Here is a 15,893-nt window from a genome sequence, read left to right as displayed (position 1 = left end):
TGGATATCCTGTTGATATCACACAGGCCCATTCTTTTGACTGTGTGTGAGTGTGAATGTCTGGTGGCGAGTTAACACACACACACACACACACAGCGGCCGTTGTAGCGTCACTGCTGCATGGCTGTGGCTAATTAGAGGTTCCTTTTGTGCATCTTACAGTGCTACATGTGTGAGTGAGTGTGTTTCCCCGCAGTTTTTAGAGCTAACCGTCTCGTTCCGGTGGTATTTGAGACGCTCTCTATCAAACTGTGGATCGAACATGTGACTGGCACATTTTAAGGTTTAGCATCCATGTGAAACTCCAGAGCTATACAATGGCTTACAGATGAGAAAACAGGTCATTGTATTCCTTTTGTGCTTTTTTAAACTTTTCAGTATAAAGAATAGAATATAGAAACTTCTTCGTAACAAGACAAGATACACACACACCGTGGGTGGCTGAGAGACTCTCACCTTCACTCAGTACTGTTTCATTCAAACATCCAGAGAGTCTCAAAGTTGTGGAACAATGTCAGAAAAATCCACAAGACTTCCACTTCAGACATGTCTGTCTGCATTTACAAGCCCAGAGTCAGCATAAAATGGCTTTTAAATGTTGCTGAATTAAGAACAGACATGATTTAGCACTGGAAACCGTTGCATGAGGAACACTATCCGATATCAGTGCTGGTGAACACAGTTTGCTGTGATATCCACTAATACAAGTTGAAGCTGTGTTATGGATATCAGAGAACAAAGCTTGTTTAAAAAAAAAAAAATCAAGATGGAAAACTGCGTCTGTGTTCAGACGAATCAAAATGTGAATTTGTCTTTTAAATGGGCACAGCATGTCCTGCAGACTGAAACGTTAGAAACCATAAAGCTTGTTATTATCTCGCACTCCAATCCTGCATCTCTCAGGGGATGAACTTTTATTGGCGCTCATGTAAGATTTGTTTGGGTGCTGAACTAGAAAACATAAAACGAAAACTTAATGAGAAAGATGTTGGATGAGAGAACGGCTCAAATACCACATATATTTATTCACGTTTATTTCTCAATAACACAACATGTAGTGTTCTGACTTCACCAGTCATTGTGTTGCTTTGGCTGACTGCGTGACATCAGGACGACGTGCAGGAAAAGAAGCACGACAGGAATCCTGTCCTGTAAGTGTGAGAGATGAGGGGAAGAGACGGCAGAGTGGCAAGTGTCAGCAAGGGCACTTATTTTTAGTTATACTGTCCTCTGCTGTCTTCCTGCCGAGGCGTGCACGCACACACACACACACACACACACACACACACACACACACACACACACACACACACACACACACACACACACACACACACACACACACACACACTGAAAGTAGACCATCATTGATGTGTTCTGCATCTGGCAGCTTCTAACAGTGGGCCTGGTTTTCCTTTTAAATCTGATAAAGCATGTTCAAAATGCTTGACATATTTTCTATCACATGGTCACTTTTTATCCCATAAACAAAAGGCCCACGCAGCAATACCACTGATGAAGCCGCACGGGAAACTTGTGATTCAGTTATGCTCGTTTCGTTTGCGGGTAAATGCAGCCAACGCAATGTGTGATGATTAGTTTCTCCAAGAACATGAAACAGCATGTTATTTTTCCTCTCATGTGCAGTGTTGGGAAAAATATGGTCTGTAATACCGCTGAGATACAGCAACAATAACTAATTGCTGTTATGAGCTGCGTAGGGCACTTTAATGACTGGTTTGTCTAATGTTTTACACACACACACACACACACACACACACACACACACACACACACACACACAAATATTGCTCATGAATCTACTTTTGACTTTAGTCAAATGTGGTGGCAAACATAAGGTCCGTGGGCCAAAGCCGGGCTGTGAGAGGCTCGTTATTGTTCCCCCTGACAGAAACATGAAATCTGTAAGGAGCATTAACATTATCTTGTGTTCTTCACTGTACTTGATTTTATTAATGGTCTTTAATAAATGTTATGTTTATTTGAGTTGTCTCTTTGCGTTTTTGTAGTTTATGTCTCTGCTATTCAAGAGCTGCTTCCATCTTGATAATAGAGCATCTTACTCTTACAAAATGATGTTTCTTAAAGGGACTTAAGGCAACTTTTCAAAATTTACCTCAGTGCTGCCGCGATAGGCGCTGCAGGTAACTGCAGCCACCAGCCAAGGCGGCACGGGAGCGCGCACAAACATTTTACAGAATGTGCGGCTTCACAGCGCTGCACCAGGGATGCTCATGCTGTTTACTACGTCGCGGATTACTGCAGGACCACAGCGCATATTATGTGATTTTTGTAAGCATCCATTTTCACTCCCAAATGCAGCTGAAGTTCCCTCCATGAATCAAACGCATATCCAATATTTATTCGCGTGCCTGCCCGGCTTCGGTCATATTTTAATTTTATTTTTTTTGACTCACAAGATAACGCTGATAATAGGGCTGCGTTAAACGATTACTTTTGTAATCGATTAATCTAGAAAATAGTTCTTCGATGCATTGATTAATCTAACGATTCATTTTTAAATCCGTCGCGGAGCTCCTCTCCGCCTCCGTGTTTATGCGGCGGGTCCCTGCGCGCTCCGCGGCCGGCACGGAGCGCGTCTCCGCCCGGGAGCAGAGATCCGGAGCTCTCTCGTCAGCCTCCGTGGGGCAGCTCCACTCGGCCCGTGGAAGCCGCGGCCTGCTTCAGGCGCCTCCGTGGAGCAAGCCGCGGCGCGGCAGCTCCGGATCTCCGCTCCCGGGCGGAGACGCGCTCTGTGCCGGCCGCAGAGCGCGTGGGGAACTGCCGCATAACCACGGAGGCGCGTGAAGCAGGCCGCGGCTGCTGGAGCTCTCCCGTCGCCGCCGTGGAGCAGCTCCGGGCCATTTACCCAATCGGCCCCAACTCAGCAGGGAGCGCTGCTGAGACTGGCCGCCTGTGAGTGCTTTGGGACGGGGAGTCCTGTCACGTCTCCAGAGCACCAGAAAAAGTCGCTAATTTTGTCGCTAGTTACTTTTGACAAAAAAAGTCGAAAAGAGGCTTTGGAAAGTCGCCAGATTTAGCGAGAAAGTCACCAAGTTGGCAACACTGCCCACCCCTGATCCTAGCAGTGTTTGAGTCCGTGTCCACGGCGGCCATGTTCTTCCTGTTCGGCAACGCGCATACAGCGTCAATTTACGTCACATCCCCACGATTGCGCGGGAAATTCGGACCCCGAACAGCAACAAATTATTTGGCACACAGCCTGTATAAGGCAACAGACAGATACGCGGATTGGCCTGTTATTTTAGGTTTTTAATGCTTCACGACCCATTAGCATTGAATAAAGTGGAAATGCATGTGTAGTTTTTCACAAATCTTGCCTTAAGTCCCTTTAAGTATATTTATTAGGTTAATAAACTGATCCACTCAACTGATGTTTCACTGATGTCTCACAGTTCATGTATAATAGTCTAATAATGCTCTATGTGCAGTATATTATTCAGACATAAACCGGTCCATATACTGTCAGTATGTTACATGATACTATTGTTAAGTTTTGCCTCCTGTGTTTATTAATCACAGACATTGGTTAAATATCATTTAACCTTTTTTTGCATGTGAATGAAACTGAAGTGGTACCATAAATGGTAAGGCATCTCTGCTCACTGAATCTCTGAGTGTGAGTAGTCTTGCATTTCTGTGAAAACTTGTCATGTAGTTTTTTTTTCTTCTTCTTCTTCTTTGTTTTACAGTAATTCATTTGTGTTGGCAAGATCGCACCCAGGCATATTAGCCAACAATGTGGCTTTGATTTGAAAACTCTGATTTGAGTGAGCTAAGGGCCTTTCTTTCGGGCTGCCATGTGGCCAAAAATGTAATTGTTGCCAACATCCATCGAGAAGGCCTGCAGGGATTAGACACATGCTAATATACACATGATGTATCTGGAAATATGAGCCAGCAAAAAGAGATTAGCTTACCTCATCTCACAGTTTGCCAAAATGTACAATGTAACACTCTCAAAAGGCTTGTAAGCTAAACACAAATGCCATGAGTGAGTTTATTTTAACATTGTGTTAAATGATTAAATCCAAAGTCTTCAAGGCAAAGAGTCAATACACTCTGTGGCATGTAAATACTGCAGAAACCTATCATTCTGTTGAATACACTGCCAGGCCCCTGAGTAGCAATCACATGCACAGAAATGTAAGATTCTTGCACTAAACTCAACGTATCTGGCTCATATCTGGTTTATGAAATCAGCCTGTTCTATAACAGTGCAGTGCAAAAAAAAAAAAAACAAAAAAACATCCAGAGTAAGATACTTAAAAACAAAGAACTGTGTTTTATACAAATGACTGAGCGCTTTCGTTATTAGCTGACAATGTTCAGGTCTGCTTTTTTTGGTTCCTGTGTGTGACTCAAATGGGCAGTAAAAATATGACAGTCTTATTTGCTCTATACACAAAGATTGAAAAAAAAAACTGTTTCAAGGATTAGTTCTTTATTATTACAATACTTGCTTGCAGTATATCTTTTAGTTTTGGGAACGCTAGCGGTGCCAGGCTGTTGTTTCTGTGTTTGAATAAACAGGAGCCTGAGCAGTAAAGAAACAAAGACCACAGTTTTATGCTGCCAATGTGTGTGTGTTTTTTTTTTTCTTTAATAGATTTTATTCATCCAATCTACCAAACAAGAGTCAACCGCAAAGAAAAACCGCTGTTTGGCAAATCTCTCATAGGTGCAACCGGCATACTCAGCTTTGCTGCTAATCCTCCAAATGCATGTTCCTTTGATTCAGTAAGTCATCAAGATCTCCAATAGGATATGATGTATTACCAGAAGCACAAAGAACATTCTTAACCAACATTTTCTTTTTTTTTTCAAATGAATGCTACATGGATTTATGATAATTCAGTTACATATATTTATGTTTTTTTTCCCAATAAATGATGAGATCCTCGGCATGTTGTTGAGCGTTCACACTTTGAAACATGCCGTCTTTGGCTGTGAGGCATAAATGTATCCAAACATGTTTTTATGGACAATCAATGCATTCATTTCACTCTGTCACAAAACCCTGCGTAGAGCAGAACTCAATAAATGTGTTATATAAGTGACCTCTGAGCAGGAAGTCACTGTTTTCTTTAATGATGATAAGAACAACATGACCTGCAACCAAACCTTAGAATTAGAGGACATTCAGGATAAAAGACACTAATTAGGATGATCTACAAGTTACAAAAAAAATAGAAGAAACTCCATCATAAATACAGACATTTTATGTTAATAATACATCAAACACAAGTGTAATTATATCTTAGTCTGTTTACTTCTTAATATCCTTGTGTTTTCTGTCCCTTTGGTCTGTGGTTGATCTGAGATGTTTTCACGTGGCGTTACGGCTGGAGCCAGGGTGAGGGAGTTAACAACGGGCACGTTTCACTCACCAGGTGCTGAGAGGAGCTGTCACTGGCAGGAAGGAGAAAACGTGGTGCTCAGAAAAGAGAAGGAAGGGAGACGGAGGCCAAGAACAAGAAAGCAGAGACCGAGGAGTGAAAGTGAGAGTGTGGAAGGAGATGCAGTTGTGTGTCGCTCGGCAGACACAGAAGCTTACATAACCGCTGCCAGAGTTAGATATGATTCCCACTGAGGCCACCCATGCTGATAATCATACTTCAACATACAACCAGTGAAAATAAAGCAACATTATAGTTTATTGAAATAGAATGTTCTTTAATTGTTTAATTGTAATTCAATGTTTACAATACGGGTTACAATTATTACAGCAGATACTAAAGATAAATGGAATCCAAATTGAGAAAAGTGTGCTTTATGTTTTGTCTTTACTAATAACGTACATATTGGCTATATATTGTCGGTATTTTTGCTTCAAATACATTCTCCAGCATAATATTCATTCCCATGGAAGAAAGCCGCGATTTGTATGTTTTTCGCGAATAATTGAAATTAATGGCCTGTGGCCTGTTAGTTCTTGCTTTCCAACGGCACTAAAGTCATCATTTGTTTTCATTGTGTATTGAACTGTGAAAAAGATGTTGGGTATTAGGAAAACTGCTGGGAGAATGAAAGTATTTATTTATCTTCACTGGACACACTGACTGATGCTGTAAAACCGTAGTTTATCCTTGAAGGTTGGAGTGCGGTCTCATTTTGGTCATACTTTAGTTCCTCTGATGACACAGAGCCGCTGTGACTCACTCCACTGCTTTTCTGAGTCAATCTCGAGAAAGAAAGCTGTGTGTGTGTGTGTCTGTGTATGTATATTTATTACTGTTGTAGGGACTGGGATCTCTTAATGCTCTCGCATCGTGGCGACATGTTGTTTTTCTAGAGTCAAATACTAAATGCCTACAAGCAGAATCTTAAAAGTCCCAAGTGAAGACATGTTTTCATGTTGGGGTTACGGATTAAGTTGATCAAGTTAGTCATGGTTGAGTTTAGAGCAAGTCTGCAGGAAATGAATATAAGTCAATGCAGTGTCCCTGAAAGGCAACAAAACACAGTGTGTGTGTGTGTGTGTGTGCGTGCCAACATGTGTGCTTTCCTGGCAGTACATAAGAGCGGCCAGGCCTGCGTTTCATTTGTCCGACTGGCAGGCTGCACAGATCTGAAAGGAAGACCTGTGGTATTTACATGAACATGGGCGATCGCTCTTTGTCCGTCTCCTCTCTCCACACTCTCTGTCCTTTCCCTGACTCTCCCCTCTGTCTTTCCACGTGACTCCTCTTGTCCTCTCGGTGTCCTTGTCTGGATTTCATTTGAAATTTCTGACTGTAGTTTATAAAATGTCAGCAAATAAATATTTGCTCGTGCAGCTTTTGTGCAGAGGTTTCCCCTACCACATCAAGCCCTCTTCGACTGTTTCTGCAATCGTCTTTATACAGTAATAACGTAAAAAACAACTGTATTTCCGCTCTCTATTGTGTTAGTGGGAGTTTAGTGTGTTCAGTCTTTGCTTCAGTGTGTTTTTCCTCAACATGTTCTTTGTGAAAGTCTCTTTTGTTGTATGTCTTCATCCCTGTCCTCCCACTCATTCATATATGACTGACCCGGTCCAACCCAGCAACAGGAAATGTCGTAATGACGGTGACCCCGCTCTGAGTTTAGAACGTAGGGGAAGCCAAACTTGTGAGTGTGCGTCTCCTAGGAGCTTTTAGCACCTCATGTATTATTTGAAAGGTATGCAGTTGTCCGGAGCTTTTTCACTGCCTCACTTGGTTAATGTGCCTGGGATTTAATGGTGCTTTTTGAGCATTTCAGCACAAGCACACACACACACACACACGCACGCTCAGTCTTGTATTTCTATCCTTGTGGGGACCGTCCATTGACTCCCATTCATGTCTAGCCCCTAACCCTGACCCTTACCCTAACCCTAACCCACACCACAACAAAGCCTAACCCTAAAGAAATGTTTTTGCACTTTTACTTTTTTCAGTAACAACAACATGGTCAAGAAAACACTGTTTCTCCTACTTAGGACCGGAAAAAGGTCCCCACAAGGCACGTCGTTCCACGTTTTGCTATCCTTGTGGGGACATTTGGCCCCAACAAGGATAGAAATACGAGAACGCACACACACACACACACACACACACACACACACACACACACACACAAAAACCTCTTTACAAATGCAAAAAGCTGTCAGTCTCCGTCACCAGCACCAGAGGAGCACCACTCACGGCCTCCACCTTTAGACTCTCTCCACTCGTCCTCACTTTCAGCGCCTGCGTGAATCCCAACAAAGGCAGATATTCTCATACGTGGGAGCAGTACATGTTTAATAACCTTAGTTCAGAGTGAGAATGGGATCATTTCTGTGAGTCTATTATGAGACTCAGTCAGTGGCTGAGTCATTATAAAAGCTCCACACAGTATTCGGTGTACTAAACAGAAAAAAAAAAAGTATATGTGACACGATCCATTAACCTGTTTGTCTTTCTATTTTTTTGTCAGGCTTGTCAACTGCCAAGAGGAAATTTGCCGACTCTCTGAACGAGTTTAAATTCCAGTGTATCGGAGATGCTGAGACGGACGATGAGATATGCATAGGTAAGCATGCTGCTTTGAAATCCAATACATTACAGACTGAAAGCTTCTGAACAGAAGCAATGTGTCGTTTCTTATCACAAAAATAGAACAGCTTCATCAGGACTGAGTCAAAAGCCTGTTGTATTTGCAGTGCAGCTGCAGTAAAAGCTTGAGAGAAACAAATTATTCTTCTCTTCTGAATGTTTTTTTTTTTTTTTTTTTAAATGAGCTCATCCTGTGATAAATGAAGCTGTGAAGCTGTTAGTGTCAAGCCGGCACAGTTTTTCGGCTATAATTCATTTATCTTTCAATGCGCTTTGTGAACCTTTATAGAAATCTTTTAACATTTACATCAAGCATTTTTGTATCAGCTAATAAAGAGAGAACATTTGATGAAAGTAGGGAACAACAAATTAATCAATGACTAAGTTGTTACTAACTAACTTACTACGCAACCAAGCACATGGAGAACATGCAAACTTTGCACTGAAAGGCTCAGAAGTCTCACCCTAACCCAACCCTAACCCTGAACTGAGCGTCAACTTTCCTCGAGCTGCAGTACTGGCCTTCTTTAACAGCCAAGTGCTTTAAAGCTCTTGTGTAAATGTGTTCCTCACTTTTACTGATATTAACACATTAGTCACTGCTTTCACGTTAGTTAAAAAAAAAGTATGCAGTTCCCTGATATGCAGCTTTGTAATATTGCTGCATGGTTTCGATTCCATGCGCTCATCTGGGTTGTTGTAACAGCCTGCTGTGTGAGCGGGGTGTGTAGCTGTCACACCCTCTCATGTCTGTGCAGGCCGCAGCTCTTCAGTGGTCCGACCCACCCACTACTGTTGTTTAACTCTCCCCAGCTATCTTTCCTGAACAGCTTGCAGCTCGCCCGGGCCACACCACAACCCTGTTGTTTTCAGGATGTTCATAGTCATTGCCGTGTCAAAATTGATTTTCTTCCCCTTAATACAGTGATGATTTTGTAACAGTGTAGTAGCTTGAAGGGAGATTGCTTGGGTCAGAAATTTGTTTGTAGGCTTCATCTTCAATAACTTCAAAAATCCTCCAAGTGCAAGTTATGAACTGTTGAAGATGATCCTTCGTTTCAAAATCTGTATTCTTGATCCAGCTGAAAGTTACATAATGCTAAAGGTCAAAGACATACGCTGACATTTACACCTATAGGTAATTTAAAGTTAACAATTAACTTCATATGCTTTTTTTTATTGTTGGAGAATCCAGAAAACATCCATTTCACGTAGAGGCTGCACAGCATATCAGTATAAAAGACTGACTGAACTAAGATAAGTTACGTTTCCAGGCACCGTGCATTCATGCTCTGGAAATTCAAAGGAGACGAATAACTACTATAAACTCTAATCCATTTACAAAAAAATGTGTAATAAACTAATTTATGCATTCTGGTGAATTGACATCCCGACTTACTTAATTTCAGAAAGGCCGCCAATCCTGGGCTTGAACTGGGGATAATCCTGCTGTGGTGCTGATCACACTTTTCCAATGCTGCTCTGAAGTGCATTAGACTTTAATATGTTCTAGTGTCATTTCATAACTGTAAATCTCACTGTTCATCCTCAAACGTGTTTTTTTTTTTTCAATATGGGAGTTGCACATGCACATCATGTGCTATCCATGCACTCAGCCTGTCTGAAGAGCGAAGTGCGTGTGTGTGTGTGTGTGTGTGTGTGTGTGTGTGTGTGTGTGTGTGTGCGTAAAGTGTTGGAAGAGGTAGCAGAGAACTGAAGTGGAAACTCTGACCCAAACAATGTAGCCGTGCCTGGCTTTCCACCGTGCAGGGAAACAAGGCTGTGTTCACATAGAAACAAAGACTCTAAATTGTGGTTTCATTTCCAGTTAATTACTCTGCTATGTCATGAGTTCAGAAACATTTCTGAGTTGGCCAGAAGCAGAAGCAAAGCACCCTCGTTTCTTTGCGTCAACTTTATTCCTTGTTACTGTTAGCCCGAGATCTGTTTAATGTTACAGCGCTTGTGTCTCTTTTTCTTTCCACCTGTCTTGGCCCTCTTCAGCCAAGTCGCTCCAGGAGTTTGCAGCAGTCCTACAGAACCTGGAGGATGAGAGGACACGCATGGTGAGCAGCCCAAATAATCATACAACACGCTGTATATTATAGTGGTTTTCTAGTGAGAGGTCACGGTTTAGTATTTACTTTTACCCATTTTGGAAAGATAAACACTTTACTCATTGCTTAAAAGCAGTTAATAGTCATACCACATGTTCCTCTGACCCTGACAGTTACCTTTGTGTGTGTTTTTTTGTGTCTGTGCGTGGTGCGACTGCACCAGATCGAGAATGCCAACGACGTGTTGATTATGCCACTGGAGCGGTTCAGGAAGGAGCAGATAAGTGCAGCCAAGGTAAGAAGCAGCTCCAGCTGCTGTACGGACGACAAATTATTTTCACTGTGCACGTGCCGCGGCTCAGTATTGATATATAGATGCTGGCGATGAAGCATAAATCAATGTTGTGCTTTTAGCGCAGCTGCTGATGCTGGACGGGCTCTGGCAGCCGGTAATACTACTGTAGCGTGACAATATCCAGCGCATCACGATGTCGGTCACTGGTTGAAAAAAGGGATTCTCGACGGCACAAAAGTGTCTCTTTAACCTCCTTAGTTGTGACCTTGAAAGTTCTCCTTGCACTATAAACCTATTGTGGGCTTCAGAGTAATGTAGTGGTTAGCACTCCTGGCATGAAGGGAGTTGTGCGATCTGTTCGAGGCCTTCGCCGTAGCGGTACAGAAGATGGATGGAAATAAACGCAGTTTCCATTATTTACTGCCTGTCTCAAGTTCATTCTCCTCTCCAGTGATGAGAGTCCGTCAAGGCCTGAACTGTCCCCAAATGACCTGGATAGGAGATTAGAGGAATACATAATGCGTTCATAAATCACTTATTCCCTCTTTTGGGGGGGGGGGTGTCGTAGATCAGCTGGATACCCTGAGGGGGTGGTTGTTACTGTATCAGCTTAGAAATCATCAATTTCCTTAAAATCTGTAAATACTGAACATGATTTTTTTTTTTGTTTTTCACTAAATTTGACCATCAGTTGCTGTCTTCTGTTTTGTCCTCAGTTGAAAATCTATCGTGTGTTCATGTTAGGATGAACAATTCACTGTACATTTTTGAGTAATCCCTCCCTCTGTATCTTAAATATGCCACGTTTCAATGATTTTAATCCTCCTACTGCTGTTCATTGAGTACTTAGTCCATGCAGTCATTAGCTGTAGGGCCAGGATGAGTAGCTGCAGGGGTTCCCCTGATACATCCAGTATTAAATGAGTTATCAGTACATAGTCTATAATCCATCCCCTCCTAGCAGGCCATTGTCTGATTTTGACGAGGTTGGCCCGATTAAGAAGAGGACATATAATCTGTGCTGTTAGGTCACCATGAGCGATGTATGTACTAATCCTAGTTTAGCCTTAAAAGAACTGTAAATATCTTTGCTTGGCACAGTTTCACCTTGTCCTAAAGCTTCAGAGCTGGCAGCGCTCGAGCTCCACCGGCGTTTAGCCAGAATTAGAGTGAGCTGATGGAGAACAATTAAAAAATATATATGTATATCTCAAAGACACATGCAGGACTGCACACAATGAAAATTCAGTGTATTGAACAAGTACTGACAGTACTGTAGAATATGCTGCTGGTAATGTAAAGCACATGTTTGTATGACCGCAAATATTTTACAACAATGGGGAACAAAAAGGAAAAGCACAGTCAACGTAAAAACCAAAAATATCAATGCTATCATTTCAGGGACCTCATGGTATTTCATTACGATTATGATCCATAGTCTGTGTGTGATTGAAATATGTGCACTGTTTGGTGGCAGGGTCAGAACAAGTTTGTTCATGCTGAATGGTATACGTATGTTTTTACCGCAATATAAGACAATACACATTGCATGATATTAAAAAAAATAAAATAACAGCACTCTCAATCTCTCAGTCAAAAATACACTGATACTATGAAAAACACCATGATGCTTTCACTTTTACTTCCGTATATCATCCCTCGTCTATAGATTCCAGATATTTAATCTAATTTTGGTTTGTGTGAGCTTTAGCCAGTGAGTGAAGGGGAGGTATACACCGGACAGACCGCCAGTCCATCACAGGGCAAAACCTGGAGAGAACATGCAAACTCCCCACAGGTAGGTCTCCAGTCCCAACATGGACTTGAGACCAGCTTGCTGTGAGATGACAGTGTTAACCACTACAGCACGGCTGCGTGTGTGTGCTGTGGCTCTCTTAATAGTCTTACAGTACTGTATATAACACATATTTAGGCCTGTATCTGGGAAATAACCCATACTACTATCAAATGTATGATGACACTGCCAGAGCATTAAACTGCACTAAAAAAAAAGCTGCAAAAACACATTTATACTGCCAAAAGCTATTACTGTTTGGTTGGTTCACTGTGTGTTTCTGCAAATGTTTTGATAGAATAACACAGCTTGGTTTGTGTGAAGCCTAAAAGGTTGATGATAGGATGAAGTCACTACCCTGCTTGTGTTATTATGGATAAACACAGAGCGCATACTTTCGTTTCTTTTGTCAATGAAGCACAATAAATGACGTGAATGTTTACAAGGAGTGTCCCTGCCCTGAGCGGCGTGCAGGACAGGGAAGGGTGACGTGATGCCTGGCTTCAGCGGGACCTCCGAGTCGCTGAGCTGTGATGTAGCTGTGATGAGTCAACCTGGTGGGACATCATGATCTGGATCAAAACGCTTCATTACAACGCTGTAGTGAAAAAAAAAAGTCTTGAATTTCAGCTCACACTATGAAGACACTGCCATCTGCTGGATGTGATTAGAAGTACCATAAAGTGTGCTTATTACACTGTTTTATCAATAAAAAAAAATGTTGACTTATAGTTTGATTTGAAATATGACATGTAACTAAATAGGAAGATTGTGTTTTAGTCCACATTTTACAAGGAAATATCTATGAAATGATGAAAATAAAAATAGAACAAAGTCAAAATAAGGCGCACAAAGGAGTGGGCTGCAGCAGGGGTCATTAGAGGTCTAATTTCCAGAGAGAATTATGAAAAATCAAAGAGGCAGACTTTGAACAGAGGCCTTGTTGTTTGCAGGGGCATTCATCATGTCTGATGTGTTCTGCAGCTGCTGTCTCTCCCTCCTCCAGCCCGGAGGAACCGGCCTGTTGTTGAAACTGTCTTGGCAAAGCATCGCAGCCGTCCTACACTCTGCACCATATGATTATTTTCTCCATTCCAGCATAAGCACCTTGAAGATAAAAATAAAATGGAATGATTAAACACTATTTTGGCTCACTGGTGAGCATGCAGAGCTCAGTGTTTCTCAATGGAGTTATTGCAAATACAGGTTTTACTTGTATGAATGACTCATGTTTACAACTTTGATATATCTTCTACCCTTTGAGCCCAGTGTAGGATTTCTGTTTAAAAAAACTGCAACGTACTATGTTTTGATAATATGTTTTATTTTACAGAGTCAACCTACCAGGTTTTCAATGCATATTAAATGAAAACATTTTACATTTAGAGGCAAAACCAGCAGACGTGCACACCTGCAATTCATTAGATTGTGTTTGTTTGTGATACAATAAAATGGTCATTAATTACACTCATATTTTCAGAGGTGCACCCTAATAATCAGTTATGTCTTTTCTGCAATTATGGGTCCTCCATTCATTTACTAATATTTAGCCTTAAACAGGTAGATCAGATGTCCTTTTTTATTTGTGAAGTTGTATTTTTTTCTTCTTGAGTTTTCATGCAATGACTTCAGGATTAAGACTGGACCAGATGTACATAAAAAAATGTTCACAGAGTTCAATCCAGCTCTGCTTTTCCACTTGTTGCATTTATTGTTTGTTTCTCTTTGTATCTATTCCATCTCCAGCATGGAATCAGTACACCAGTGGGCACTGGTTGAGCATCCAATAAGCATCAAAGTGATTTTGTTTCATCAGCTGGAGGTTTTGTGTTTGTGACAGGAGGCGAGAAAAAAATACGACAAAGAGACCGAGAAATACTGTGCAGTGCTGGAAAAGCATCTGAGTCTTTCAGCAAGAAAGAAAGAGTCACATCTTCATGAGGTAAGAAGTTTTTTTGTTTGTTAATGACCTCTTCCTCTCTGTCTTCGACCTGCTATCGCCCTCATCTCTCACCTCCTCTTCTCTTGCTCCACCCATCTCTGCATTCTCCTTCAGTAGGTCTTCCTGTTTCCCTCCTGTCTGCCAGCTCCATTTCCAGTGTAATGTGTGTCATATCTCTACTACACATCCTCAGCATATGCTGAAGCTATCTGGACTCTCCAGCTTTATCTTGAAACTGCTCACACTCAGCTGTCCCTGTTTATTTTTAATCCCGTCCTTCCTGTTCACTCCCACTGAAAATCCGGGCATCTGAATCTCTGCCTCCTCTGATGCACCTTCGCACTTTCTCCATAGAAATCAGTGTCTTCAAGTTTTTCCGTTCCTTCCTATGTTTCAGGCGGACAACCAGGTTGATAATGTGAGGCAACACTTCTATGAAGTTTCCCTGGAGTACGTCTTCAAGGTCCAGGAGGTCCAGGAGAGGAAGATGTTTGACTTTGTTGAGCCGGTAAGACAACACTCCTTTTTTACCCCACTTTCTTTTATGCAATATACCTTCTTCTTTTTTCTTCTTCTTCTTCTTTTTTTAAAGCTTCTTCCTTTCCCCAAAGGAATCTGAGCACACATGCTGTTTTTTAACTGTGGTCTGTATTACATTCACTGACGTTGACATGTCCAAGCAGACCAGATGTTCAGCTTCATCACAGTCTTTTGTCAGAAAGCACTTTGGAGGTTTTGGGGTCTTCCTTCAGGGCATCTCAGTTGTAAAGGCAAAGGAAATCAGAACAATTTGCTACACACATATGACACACACTCAGCAATGTACTTTCTTGGAAAGTTGTATGTCTGCGTTGTTTTTGTTCTTTGTGAAAAAAAAAAGCAATATAATCAACATTTTTTTAAAATGCTGTGGTCTCACTGCTTTCTCCTTTTTTTTGTTTCCTGCAGCTTTTGGCTTTTCTTCAAGGCCTCTTCACCTACTACCACCATGGCTACGAGCTGGCAAAGGACTTCAACCACTTCAAGACTGATCTGACCATCAGCATACAAAATGTGAGGAGGAGACACACGTGCACACACACATGCTCATACAGTATATGCATACACATGCAAAGAATCTGGGAGAAAAAGCATGCTTTGTGGTCAACGGTGGCAGAGGTACTGATGAGTTGTTCTTCCATCTGTCCATCAATATTCAGTGTGAAGTAGCAGCAGAGAGCACCAACAGTCAGTATGTTTGCTCCAGATTTGCTTAGATTTGGACAGCCTTGTTTTTCTCATTCTTTTTTATATGGAAATAATGATTTAAAAAAGATTATACTTTTGTTAAATCAGATTAGATCTTCTTTTGAATAATCCAATATGGTAAACACAGAAACCATTAGAAGCTCGAGATAAAAGAACATTGCCATTCAAACACCTGGTCAAATTCCCAAAATAGATGCTGGCATGGAAATATAAGTGCATTTAATTCTGTTACATTAATTAAACTTTGATCATATCATTTCCAGGCTTCAGGCTTTGATGACACTAACAAAGAAATATTGATCAAGGATGGTGTTTTTAGACATATATTATACATATCTCATAAATATTCGGCAGCATTATTTAATGCTATGATTAGCCAAAACATTACAAGCATTAGAACCACTCACTGAATTCTTTAAAACAGCTCTGGGCCAAGGGAAAAATTTGTGAAGCGTTTATCACCTTATATGGAA

General features: G+C 41.4%; 1 protein-coding gene across 1 annotated transcript in view; it reads left to right on the top strand.

The window, feature by feature from the left end:
• LOC115395704 (rho GTPase-activating protein 26) overlaps positions 1-15,893 on the top strand; it is a 67,998-nt gene that overhangs the window by 23,722 nt on the left and 28,383 nt on the right. The window contains exons 2-7 of the mRNA XM_030101337.1: positions 7,965-8,060; positions 10,088-10,149; positions 10,364-10,435; positions 14,071-14,172; positions 14,570-14,680; positions 15,121-15,225. Of these exons, the coding sequence (XP_029957197.1) occupies positions 7,965-8,060; positions 10,088-10,149; positions 10,364-10,435; positions 14,071-14,172; positions 14,570-14,680; positions 15,121-15,225 (548 nt within the window). The remainder of the gene's footprint in view (positions 1-7,964; positions 8,061-10,087; positions 10,150-10,363; positions 10,436-14,070; positions 14,173-14,569; positions 14,681-15,120; positions 15,226-15,893) is intronic.

The sequence above is a fragment of the Salarias fasciatus genome, chromosome 10, assembly GCF_902148845.1.
Source record: "Salarias fasciatus chromosome 10, fSalaFa1.1, whole genome shotgun sequence".
Lineage (NCBI taxonomy): Eukaryota > Metazoa > Chordata > Actinopteri > Blenniiformes > Blenniidae > Salarias > Salarias fasciatus.
Note: the sequence above shows the minus strand (reverse complement) of the source record. Positions and strands in the feature narration are given on the sequence as shown.